This window comes from Rhinichthys klamathensis, unplaced genomic scaffold (genome assembly GCF_029890125.1).
Source record: "Rhinichthys klamathensis goyatoka isolate OS25496 unplaced genomic scaffold, OSU_Roscu_1.1 h1tg000240l_1, whole genome shotgun sequence".
NCBI lineage: Eukaryota > Metazoa > Chordata > Actinopteri > Cypriniformes > Leuciscidae > Rhinichthys > Rhinichthys klamathensis.
Genome location: NW_026606762.1, coordinates 759052 through 772595, shown reverse-complemented (window position 1 = coordinate 772595; position 13544 = coordinate 759052). Strand labels below are relative to the sequence as shown.

Below are 13544 nucleotides of genomic sequence, written 5' to 3'. Positions count from 1 at the left end.
CTAGGATGCCTTGAGGATAATTAAAAAATGTTGAAATTTAATTTTTTTTCAGAAACCCTTGTTATTACTGACAACGCTGGCCGTTAAGGGAACTGCAGCCAGATTCTTATTGCTCGTGCTCGCACTCATGTACAAGAGACTGAATGCAATTCAATGCCCTGAAATTCTCACTGTGAATTTCTTTTTCATTCTTTGCTTAGAGGTAAAAGTTTGGAAATACCGTTGCAGCGATATACTGTTAACAAACATCCTGACACTGTCTACATAACTGAGAGCGATGTTTAGATGAATATGTAATTATGTGCTGTGCGGTTTTCTCGCAATAACAAAATAAACACACAACAAAAATGAAAATGGTGAGAGCGATGTGATCATAGCGATGTGTTTGCACCAGCTCTGCGATTCACCAGCATCATGTCGACAGATGAGGTCATTAAAAATTACACTGTTATGATGGTTTGATTATAAATTATACTTGATACTATAGACTATATAGATCTGGCAATGTGAGACTATATTATACATTGACATTACAGAACAGAATAGCTCTTTCGGCATTATCCTGAACATTGTATAAGCATTCGTTTTCACGTGTCATTGGATGGAAGAGAGGCTCTCGGGAGTGTGTGTAAACGTCACTCACATCCCTTTGATTTTCCCAGTAACAATGTCCCTGTCCTTCTCATAAAAATCAGTCTACAGGCTTTCATAGACAATCTAGGAAGTCTGGGAAGGTCTCGTTTTTAAGTTTTGTTACAAGCTGTTCACAGATTGGCAATAAGAAAAGCAATTAATACATGAAAATTATTACGTAGCCCCTTAAACAAAACATCATAAGGGCACTTGTACATGAATAGGGAGCATGTGTTAACATCTCTGACCCTGAGTCCTTCTATCAGTCTGGGTGTCTTTCTCCTTCCTCACACAATGTGACAATACAGCCTTTCATCAGTCACCCCCCTTTACATGAACAAAGGCGCTATCTCTCTGTAGCATCTGCCTTGTGTCACAAGTTACAGGTGAGACATGCACAAAAAGCAATACAATCAATAGCCATTGGTCCCTATCTCACCAGCACAGCATGTGCACAGTCCACACAGTCATCCACTACACAGATGCACAGTTGCTTGTATTCAGTCAACATTAGAAGTTCCATGTAATATACAAAGATAAAGGAAGAATTCACCTATTAGTCTGTTAACTCAGTCACAGTCACCCCTTTTAGAGCAAAGATCTGAACTTAAATGGTTGTAATTCATGGAAGCTTTGGAATTACACATAATGTTGGTCTCTTTTTAAAGAAGACACAGCAGATTATTAGATTAAGTAAACATTTTATACAAAATATAGGGTACAGCGGGACTAATGGCGCACCAGGGTAAAAGGCGCATTTAACTTCATTCTCTTTAGAACCCTCAAATGGCACAAAAAATGAGCTCAGTACTTATCTTAACAACCGCTTTTGATGATACACGTGGAAATTTGGCTGATCCTTGATAGTAAAGTTGATTCTGCGAGGTCTTGTTAATGATTTTCAGTTTTGTTCAAGGAAATTAAAGCAACAGTTTTTAAATAACGGAAGAATATAAAAGTCACCTCTGCTGTTGGGGTGAAATAACATGATAATAAACAGCTGACTGCCCTTTTCCATTTGTTGACATGGTTAGATTCAGATGGTAAGTATCATATATTAAGTTGGGTGTCCACCTTAGAGATAATCAATGAAGATTATAATGAAACCATTATATTTAAAAAATATGATATTAATCATATAATATAATAAAATATCATATTTATTTGTTACTACTGTAAAGCTATATTAAATTATTATGGGATCTCTTTCAATGCTTTTAGAATCTTTACTTTTTAAAATATTTTTTTTTCTGTAGTTTTAAAATAAACATTTTAATAACAATATATTTATTGAACCTAAATGAATTCATTTATCAAAAAAAAAAGAAAATAGTACAAACTTTGCTAAAGTGATTGTTTTGAAAAAATATTAACTTAGATTATTAAAAACATGTGTGCCTTTTGCCCCATGCCGGTTTTACCTTGTGTGTGGGGTAAAAGGCCCACATTGCCACCTCATACATTTGTAAGATTTAAAAATATATATATTTATGTTTTTTTTTTTGTTTTTTTATTATCATTTCAATCATACACTATTTGAGTAAAAAGCAAATTTTTCTCAGGGTGTACCTTTAGCCCCGTTATACCCTATATACGGTATATATATATATATATATATTTTTTTTAAATATAATTTGGAATCTAATGGCGCTTTTCCACTACACAGTACCAGCTCGCCTCGGCTCGGCTCGACTCGACTCGCCTTTGTTTGGTTTTCCACTGTGTAAAAGTTGAACCTGTACCTGCTTTCGGGTACTTTTTTTCGTACCACCTCCGGCGAGGTTCTAAGCGAGCTGAGGCGAGCTAAGCCGATACTAAAATGTGACGTGAAAACAATGCCGACTGCTGATTGGTCACAGAGAATCTGCGTCATCATTGCACGCGCCAGATGGAGTATCCAGAATAACCCCGCCATTTTTAAATAGTTTGGCCAGAGATAGTTACTAAACTTACTACTATTATTATGGCAACTCGGAAGAATACGCCGTGGTCAAACGAGGAGGTGCAGACATTCCTTTGTTTGGTTGCCGAAGAGAGGATCCAGCGAGAGCTTGATGGGGCAACGAGGAACGAAATGCGTCGCTATGACGACCGGGTACTATTTGTGGCGGTACTTTCTGCAATGGAAAACGGAGCGAAAAGCGAGCCGAGTCGAGGCGAGCCAAGGCGAGTCGAGTCGAGTCGAGCTGGTACTGGTAATGGAAAAGCGCCATAAAAGCCATATCTAACAAATACCACAAAAATTGAGCAGGTAAAATTATTAAGTACTGTTTCCATGGTAATGCAATCTCCAATTTTAAAAACAAAAGATGTCACAAGATGAATTGTGAGTGTAAAGCTTCCAAATGATGCCTAATTTATGATGATTACTAGGAAAAAAGGCAATAAACAAAGAATGCCAAGCGTCCAGCTACTGGGAAACTGACTAAACAAATAGTTCAAAGTACTGGCATGGTTTCAGTAGGGTTTTTGCCCAGCTTTGATTAGAACTATGTTATTTTACATCAAATGGGTATATTTATAACTCAGTGTGACTAATGGTTTAAGCGATTAATTTATGAAAAGATTAGCCATTAAGAATCCTCGTCATAAACTGGCCTAATCTGCAAGTAGGCCAAAGCCTGCACGTGTCAAGAGTTAAAGTGAGACATCAAACCATCACACTGCAATAAAGCGCTGAACTTTCATGAAAACTTCATTTTACCGTGAATCAACAAGAGAATGTCAGATGAGCAAATATCCGAGGTGACGTACATGACTTACACGGCGACGAATTTAATCTCGAATCAAACTCCACTTTCCCTTCACAATCTCTCAATTTTCTATCAATCAAAGCTTCATGCTCACTCATGCCAGTTGTCATTTGGTGGAACTAACTACTGAAGTCATGCTGGAAGTTACAGCAGGGAGGTTTTCTGATGTTATTAAAGAGAATAACAGAGATTCTGAACTATTCTTTTGACACTACAGGGAGATTAATCAAGAGCCTCTTTTCTGAATCAAAAGATGATTGAAACATTCACAAGTCCCTCTCACCCATGTTTGGGTTATGTGTAATAATAATTACACACACTGTAAAAAAAAATCAGCTGTCAGCTGTGGTTACCAGAAATTTCCTGTAAAAAATACGGTAGCAACATTTTAGGTTTTACAGACTTTTAACCGTATTTAATTTTACAGCAATAAACCGTATTTCATTATCTGATATAATGTTAATTTACTGACCTTTTGAAGTATTAATATCTGTTTTGTACTATTGTAATAACTGACAGCCAATAATCACAACAGTGATGAGTCACATGATCAATCATCAAAGCTCTTCACAAGCAGCTCTTCCACAAGAAAGTTAATACTAATATGTATTGTAGAAGCTGCACAGTGTCATTCACACAAACATTAAACACCATCATGGTAACATGTTGAAATTTTAAAAATGCAATAAACATTAATTTAACAACATTAAATGTAACATAAAACCCCAATGTACATAACTGATTAAAAGAAAATTATGAAAAAACAGTTATTTAAAAAAAATACACCAAATGTGAAGTGTCACGCAGGGAATTGTGGGAATGTCAATTTATACAATGACTTACAATGACTTGTTCTTTTTCGCTTCCAAAAACAGTATTTTACAGTAAAATGTACCATTATACATATCACAGTTATTTACCGTATATAGTAAGGAAACTTTCTGTTAACCAATTAACAGTTTTTCACTGTAGCATTTTTACAGTCTCACCCTCAGTCTTTCACCGTTAAAATCACAATAATTTTTTACAGTGCAGACAAATTGAATGATTTGTGATCTTCATGCAAGGCTTTCTGATAATCTGAACCCCAGAGCTACCGAACAAAAGATGCATTTTAATGTTTCGGCTCTTAAAGGAGTAGTTCACTTTAAAAAAAACTTTTGCTGATAATTTACTCACCCCCATGTCATCCAAGTTGTCCATGTCTTTCTTTCTTCAGTCGAAAAGAAATTAAGGTTTTTGATGAAAACATTCCAGGATTTTTCTCCATATAATGCACTTTACTGGGTACCAAACGGTCCAAGGTCCAAAAGACAGTTTCAGTGCAAACTGCAAACTGTTCAAAGGGCTTTAAACGATTCCAGACGATGAATAATGGTCTTATCAAGCGAAACGATCGGTCATTTAAAAAATAAATAACAAAGTTTAAGTTTTATAAGCTCAAATGCCCGCCTTGCTCTGTTCTGTAATGCACGTTCGTGACTCTCCTGTTCGAACTCGTTCGTCAAAATGAACAAATCTTTTTTCGAGTCATTTGATTCATTTAACGACCGAAATGAACGAATTGACTCGTAAAAAGATTTGTTCATTTTGATGAACGAGTTCGAACAGGAGAGTCACACAGAACAGAGAAAGGCGAGCATGTGAGCTTATAAAACTTAAACTTTGTTTTTTTTTTTTTTAAATGAGCGATCGTTTCGCTTGATAAGACCCTTATTCATCGTCTGGTGTCGTTTAAAACCATTTGAACAGTTTGCAGTTTGCACTGAAACTGTCTTTTGGACCTTGAACCGTTTGCTGCCCAGTAAAGTGCATTATATGGAGAAAAATCCTGGAATGTTTTCATCAAAAACCTTAATTTCTTTTCGCCTGAAGAAAGAAAGACATGGACATCTTGGATGACATGGGGGTGAGTAAATTATCAGCAAAAGTTTTTTTAAAAGTGAACTAATCCTTTAATGAACACATCAAGTCAATGAGGAGTTGGACTATGATGTTGTGCTTTCATATACAGCTTCAACAGCAAGTTGTCGATGTTTTGGATAATTGTATTTTTGATAGTGACAGTGATTTTTACAGAAGAACATCTAGTTGAGGCACAACTTAACTTTAGCACTTATAGCACTTCTTTAATAATTATCTTGCAAGGAAAACTGTCATAATAGGCAGGGAAACATCCAGCAGAATGCTTTACTGTCAAGTTAGTAATTCAGCTCATCAGTGTAAAAACAGCCGAAAACTGCACATTATCTATGCATTCGTCCATGTCATAGTGTTCTTTGACATTCATCTGCATATCATGCCATTCACTGTGGTTCACGCCTGATTTGTTCTAAACCTCTAACGTATTAAAAACCTCTGCAATTAATTCAGCACAATTCACTTAGGGACTTTTGTATCTAATTTCAGCCTTAAGCTTTTGTTTACTACCTTATTAATGTCAGCATCAAATGGAAGATGCGATAGGTCTTTTCTTTCCTATTGTGACATAAATCCGTGTGAAACAGCACTCGAACAAGAACAAAATGTAGGACGGGATTTGATTTTGTCCATGTGGAATTGATTGGATGGTTGTGGTTTGCTATTGGTCGATCTCATGTGAGTGACAGGTTGATCCCGCCCTCGTGTCAGTAAACACCTCATCAGAGAAGAGAAGAGATGAGCTGCAAGAGGGAGGGGAAGTTATTTTGATTAAAGATTAGGAGGGCACATCTTTTTTCCTTTTTTTTTAATGATGTACATTGATAAAATATTTTTAATTAATACTGCAATATTCCATAAACAAAAAAGAACTGTCAACTTTGATTATCAGTCTCTATTTGGGGGCGGGATGCTGTAGATTATAGAGAGCATTTGATTGGACAGAAAATCTGACAAGAAGCTGAAGTGCAGGGTGATGTCATCAAAATCATTGATCCATATTGATATCCAAGTAAGTTTTGAATGTGTATATCTTCTAAATGCGAATTTTGTCATTGTTTTGGAGCACACAAGCAGATAAAAGTAAGATTCATAGCCTATACTATAAGCCAAAAAAACTTCCATTTTGATTTCACGGAGACTTTAAAAACACGACTGAGTTGCTCCGTTTCCAAACGGGTCACCTGTAATGTGATGATAATTAACAACAGGGTGGCATCACGTGACTGATCTTGATTTGCTACAGGTGTTCATCTTTCCTGGAGGCAGCGTCTGCTATGTAGATTTTGTGTGCTTACATTTGATCTTTGTTAAACCTGTTTGTAACGTTTGAAAAATAAGGATTTTTCAAATCACCATGGGTCATTGATTAATGCGCCATGATGTCCGACATAAACGTCTCCATCGCATCACATGTGGACTTGAATGTCACGGATCTACAGAGGACACTGGAGGCTCACCGCCCCATTAAAATTGGAATTATATCAGTTTTGGGAGTGATGATAACTTTGGGAAACATTGCTGTAGTGATGGTCATAGCTTCAGCTGTTTCGGGGTGGTCGAGAAACTCTCGCTACTTTCTTTTATCGTTAACGGGAGCGGACTCGGCGTTTGGACTGCTTATCATGCCGCTAAATCTGTGCGTGAGTTTCATGAAGGAATATAACAAGGGCCCGGACCCCTTCTGTCACGTCGTGGCATTTTTCAACGCAACTATTTATTCCACCTGCATGTACACGCTCGCAACCATCAGTCTGGAAAGATACATCGCGGTGTTTTACCCTCTGAAATACTCCACCGTGTTGACCAGGAGAAGAGCTCTGCTTTTAATCTCGTTCGCGTGGATTTTCCCTCCTCTCCTCCTCGTTCCCATCTCGTTCCCAGCGGGCATCATTGAAGTGCACTTCTCCAGAGCGTCTCTCGTCTGCAACCCCATGTACTCCAGCAACGTCACTTACTCCCTCACGCTGACGTGCTTCATCTTCTTCCCGTGCTCGGCCATCATGACCTTCTGTAACCTCAGACTGTGGATAGCAGCCAAGAGACAGAGGTTAAAGTTGAGAAGACACAGCTGGGGTGGAGGATACAGGCCTAAAGTCGCCTTACGCGTTCTAGTGCCAGTCATGACCGTTTACTACACCTGCTGGACGCCCTGCATGGTCATCATGCTTTACAATGGTGAGATCTTGATTGATTATCATTTGTTCATTCTCCTGTTGTTCCAAACACAAAAGCAGATGTTTAGCGGAATATCCAAGCTGCTCTTTTATTTTTTTATGCATAGAATGGAAGTAAACTTTGATCAAATGTTACAAACACTTAAAAGTAGGTCAATTCAATGTCTTTTTGTCTTAAATAGGCCTACCCTCACAGGCACTTAAATGGATAGTTCACCCAAACATGATAATATTGTCATCTTTTACTCACCGTCAAGTTGTTCCAAACCTGTATGAGTTTCTTTCTTCTGTTGAACACAAAAGAAGATATTTTGAAGAATGTTGGTAACCAGACAGACCGTTAAGGCACCCGTTGACTTCCATGGCATTTTTTTTTTCCTACTATGGAAGTCAATGGCTACCGTCAACTGTCTGGTTACCAACATTAATCAAAATATCTTCCTTTGTGTTCAACATAAGAAAGAAACTTTCAAGAAAGAAACATTAGGACCCCCTCGAAAACGAGATGATGCATCTCAAGGGGTTTATCCTAATAAAATAAATTGATGAAACTCCTACAGGTTTGAAACAACATGAAACATTACTTTAATTTTAAGTGCCTTTCATCCAAACCGGTAAAGTTTTTTTTTTTGTTTTTTTACTCTTATCCGTTTTATCTTAAGCCACAGTGTTGAGGAACTTTCATTCATGCATTCACATAAGGATTGGCTTTATTTGAATGAGGTGGTGTATTTTGTTTAGTGTATTTCGTTGCTTTGGTACTCTTTACAATAACGTCCCACTATACTAACAATGAGCAATATATGTTACAGTATTAATCTTTGTTTTGTTCATTACTTAAAAATACAACTTTTTCATTTTAGTTCATGGCAACTCAGGGCAATTAAATAAAATTAAAGGGTTAGTTCACCCAAAAATGATCCCATAATTTACCCATCTTCAAGTCAGAATATGACTTTCTTCTTATAGGCCAAGAGGTAACTTCTGCCAGAACTTGACTCAAGTACGGCCATTATCTGAACCCAGGGATTTATAGTTGGTAAAGTTAGAAATATAGTTATTTTTCTTACAAAAACATATCGCTTCGCTTCAGAATGCCTTTATTAACCCCCTGGAGCCTTATGGATTAATTTTATGATGGATGGATGTGCTTTTTTGGGCTTCAAAATCTAAGGTACAGTACCATTCACTCCCATTATAAAGCTTGAAAGAGCCAGGATATATTTTAATATAATGCAAATTGTGTTTAGGCGGATATGACTTTCTTGTTTCAGCCATAGGATGGCTTGAGGGTCAGTAAATTATGGGATAATTTGAATTTTTGGGTGAACTAACCCTTTAACAGATGGTTATATTTTAATAATGCATTTTTAATGATTTTTAATGTATAAGTAAATGTTCAAATTAAGATGATTTAATGAAAGGTTTAGAAGTATTTTTCATTGTTAGGTCATGGTAACAAACAAATTGAACCTTGCTGATACAGTTACCATGCTTTTTAAATTTATTTGTGGCTATGGTGCCTATGGCTGGTGCATCACTGACTTGAGAGGGGGAAATAAATGTTAAAAAACTGATAAGGGAAGGACTCTGCATGCAATGACCTTAGCTTACTGCAGCTGCTGTTTTCAGCAGACATGAAGAGATAATCACAGAGACAGGAGGACTGAGATGAAAGACAAGACAAGGAGACTGAAGTCCCTCCTACATAGCGTTTAAATTGCCCACTTTTATGGCACTTGTTTGACAGCCCTTGGTTACCGTCTACTTTGGTTGTGTGGAATAGAGCAGCTTGAGCTTTCTGCTAAATAACTTCAGGGGTGAAAGAAATACAAATATATTGGATTGAGCCAAATGTATTGTAGGCAGTGTGCCAGTTTTACTTGGTAAATAGTTAAAGTAGTCAAAAGCAATGAGTGAAATGGAGTAAAATTTCCAAATGGAATATATATATATTTTCTACTTGCGTTTAGAAAACAGGTAGTACATGTCCTAAGGGGACATGGTGGTGGGGGGAAAAAAAGATATGGGAGGAAAAAAAACAAGTCAATGCTTTTGCGTTCTCTCGCAAATGTTTTGCGTTCCCCCGAGAAACTTTGCGTTTCTTCGCAAAAACTTTTGCATAGAGGTCGACCGATAACTATAAGTAGGTTGGCCGATGACAGATTAATCAACTGATAGTTTTTAAAATGGATACTGAATGAAAACAAACATAACACATAAAATAGCGCTGAACTGTATTACAAAAGTTGAAAAACAGTACTGAACCATGAAAATGTACTGTACTTTTTAAAGAAAAAAAAATATGAATTATGCCTTGATCATTATTTGTTAGTTCATAGTGCATTAATGTCAAGAGAGAGAATTTTAAAATGTAAAAATCTATTAGTAAATGCTGAAATTATTTAATTTTATTAACCTTAGTTAATATTACAAATGGACTCTTCTTGTAAGGTGTTACCATTTCATATAAATCCAAACAGTCATGCTTACAGATGGCCATCTTTAAATATCAACACAAAAGACAGAGCATTGGAATTACACACATGTATATTTTAAGTATTCTCTCATTTGCTTCTATTTTGGAACACTTATCTAATCCAAAAAGCAAAATATGTTACAGTGATGATAAAAAAGGAGCTTAAATCGAGTGCATTTCTGATTTGTTTCTGTCGGCCAACATATCAGTTTGCTTTCTAATGTAAGCCCTGTAGGTTTGGAATGACAATAAATTGAGCAACTGACAAATTAATAAATTGTCCTTTTTAATCTAACCTTGAAGTCAGACATTTCTTACATTGACTTTCTAGATTAGATACTGCTTTGTAAATGTCATAGGTCCTGTTTACACCTGGTGTTAAGATGCGTTTTGGTCGATCAGATCACAAGTAGATTTGGGAGACACATTCCCGTTTTCACCTAGTGTTTTAATCCGACTCTTTTGTCCACTTTCAACCACTTCTGTCCTGATTTCTTCAAGGGGAGGATCTATGGGCAGGTAAATGTATGACTGTATGAGCAAATTACTTTTTGAGATCTTTTGTTCTAATGGACGAAATAAGCTCACGTAATTTACATATGAACCCAACCGGAGAAAACGGAAAAACACACCTTTCTGCTCTGACAGCCGCAAGACCAGCCGAACACTGAGTGTGTGTTCAAAAATCAGGAATGGTGAGAGAACATTGTGCTTGGTACGTTTTTCGTCTTCAAACCAAACTTGGGTCTCCACCCAAATTTTAAATCCCGTTTGGCTAGAGCGCTTCCCATAATGTTTACGCATTCAGTAGTCAGAGAGTAGACGGTCTTTTGTGGCTATTCGACCACATGAGCGTTTACACTACGAAAGCAATTCAGTCAAATGCGTTTTTGACTACCCAAAGTGGTCGAAAATGGACAAGTTCAAAGCGTTTTAGACTCCGTTTGCACCTGTATTTAGCGTCGTCCACTTGTGACCCGATCGACCAAAGCGCATCACATGATGCTAACATATTAACGTAAAAATAAGTCCTAAAGCATTTTCCCTTGTTCACAGCGATTTCAGGCAGTGGTGTCCCAGAATGGATTGAGTTCATTGCTGTGTGGTTACCAACCTCCAATGGCTTCCTCAATTGTATCTTCTACTTCTGGATCAACCATAGCTTTAGAAGGAAATTCCATCTGGTTCTTCAGAGACTATGTCTTGGACTTTGTCCAGGTTCTGACAGTAATTCCAGTTGCTTCAACTCTGTAGAATCCTCTGTGATTCCTGAATGGAACGGTAACAACTCTCTCCATGAGCGGTTTTCTAGCGTGTCGTCCACTTTCGCTCTCCTAATGCTCATGCCACATCAGACCAACATGCGTGAACCAGAGCCGGCTTGAGAATCCTTTTATTCTTGTGATCTGATGAAGTTTTAAAAGCTCTGGTCAAGTTGAAGACGTCATGAGTGCAACTGATATGTTATTAACCAGATCGGACAGAGTTTTCTCCAATACGTGTCTTTTTAATCACAAGTTAGCATTCGAAAACACTCATATTTCCAAAGCTTCATGCTCTTTTAGTTTAATGCTATTTGTGCCTTTTAACTTCTTGATGGCACCTTCTCGTGTTCACTCAGACCAGGTTTCTTAGTCTCATTGAAGTCTTGTTTCTTAACTGAAATGGTTTTGCGTCTTTGTTTGCCATTTCAGGTTAAACATGCAAGAGCCTTTGAAACATTTGCACACAATTCCTTATCTATTCGTAAGCGCAATATAAAGCAGCTGTGGAAGTTTAACCTTTAAATCTCAGTTATGCAGTTTATGCAGAAGGGGAAGTAATTAGCCAGGTACGTAATGTAAAGGTCAGATCAAATATGCCTTTTGGCTTTAACCTTTTCTGTTTCATGACATTTCCATTGCATCTTTGAAGCAAACATTAATTTTTATGTTCAATTAAGTTGGTTTTTTGGTCAGGGTCAGACATGGGGAACATCGTACGGCCAGCATTACCGAACTGTAAATAAACCATGGAGCCGGAGTGAATGCTGAATAAAGTGGTCGTGCTTCAAGGGTGAAGCTTTATGCATCTTTTTGATTGCGTTGTACTAGAATAACTGTAAATCTGGATTTTAAGTTTGTTTTAGCATAAGCACTTGTTGCAGAATGATGAATTTAAATTGGGGGGAAAAAATACATCCTGTGGTGGAGGGTGCATATAAAGAGCTGTTAATGACCTGGGAGTGATAAACCCTGAAAGAATGATTGATTACAAAAAGTTTAAAGGTTTTTGATGTGTAAATAATTTTTTATATGGTTTATAAAAGTGTTTGTGAAATGTTAAGACTTAATTGTTGTAAAATAAAGCGTCAAAGCCTATATTTACTATCTAAAGCATCACTGTTTGGTTTGGTTTTATGATTGACTTAAAATCAGGTGTTGCTAAAAAAAAAAGCATAAATAATCTTTTTAATTGGCTGGTAGTGTAATGCTTGTGCTTTGTGGAACATTAAGGTGTTGTTGAGCAAGTAGTTGAGGAAATATACCCGTCTACTGAGAGAAAAAACCCCACACATGAGCACTCAGACATGTAACTTGATGTGAGGAGTGAGGTTCTGCTCTGCTCATAGATGATTCATGAACATTACATTTATAGTGGTTAATTTTGACAAACCTCGGGAGCATGATATGTAAGGGATGTGCCAAAGTTTGCCGCAAATGTTCCTGCATCTCAAATTATATGCTGCATTTTTGTGGGTTGTTTACTGTACAGCTCAGGGGCATATGAAAAAGTATTTTACTCTATCTAGTTTCTCACCACTGTTGCTTTTAGATTGCTCACTGAAGCTTTTATGGCAAATTTCTCTGAAAAGCTGCTTAGTATCCGAATGGTTGCATTATACAATTATATTTGTGTTAAATATTTCAGTTGTATACATCTAACATTTAAAAATGAGTAGAATATAAATTGTAATATGGCTATGGTAAACAGCCCACATAAAAGCTGCAGCATATGCGCTGTGAGCTTTCTTGTTTTGGGATGTGGGAACATCAGCTGTGAATCTCAGTGCTGGCTCAGCAACTTCTGTAGATCTGCTGCAGCACCATCATAGAGTTGCAGAAGATGAGATCAATTCAGCTCTTCTCCTATACGTTCTACAATGAAGAAAATGGTGCAATGCTGTACCATGGAGCTGTTTATGTAATGCTAACTTGTATTAGCGTACAAATCATGCACTGTGGTAAAAATGTTGAGGTCATAGTACTGTATACTACAAGGAATCATGTGGAAAAAGTCTTTATTAATCAAGAATCTGCTTTTGTAATCATTGTTTATGTAACAAGGAATAACCTGCCCTTTTCTGCTCTCTGAAGGCTAATGGAGAAAAATTAAGAGGATAAAGTCTAACATAAATCCTATTATCGTGGGCATATCAAATCCGCTTCCAGCATCCTTGGTGGTTAAAGGTCAGTTTAATGTTGGGAGTATAAAGCGAAACATTTAATACATGTCAAATGTTTTGCTATAGAAATGTCAAACGATTGACAGTTACATCCAGTGATTCAAACTACTTGACTTTTTCATTAAAGAGGTGGTTGA

At 37.0% G+C, this 13544-nt stretch overlaps 1 protein-coding gene across 1 annotated transcript; it reads left to right on the top strand.

Annotated features, from left to right (window-relative positions):
• The first annotated feature begins 6485 nt into the window (after nucleotides 1-6485).
• zgc:162592 (uncharacterized protein LOC561993 homolog) lies at nucleotides 6486-12324 on the top strand. Its single transcript, XM_056265823.1, has 2 exons — nucleotides 6486-7484; nucleotides 11019-12324. The coding sequence occupies exons 1-2, from the start codon at nucleotides 6686-6688 to the stop codon at nucleotides 11345-11347; spliced, it is 1128 nt and encodes a 375-aa protein (XP_056121798.1). The 5' UTR covers nucleotides 6486-6685; the 3' UTR covers nucleotides 11348-12324.
• Nucleotides 12325-13544: the final 1220 nt, after the last annotated feature.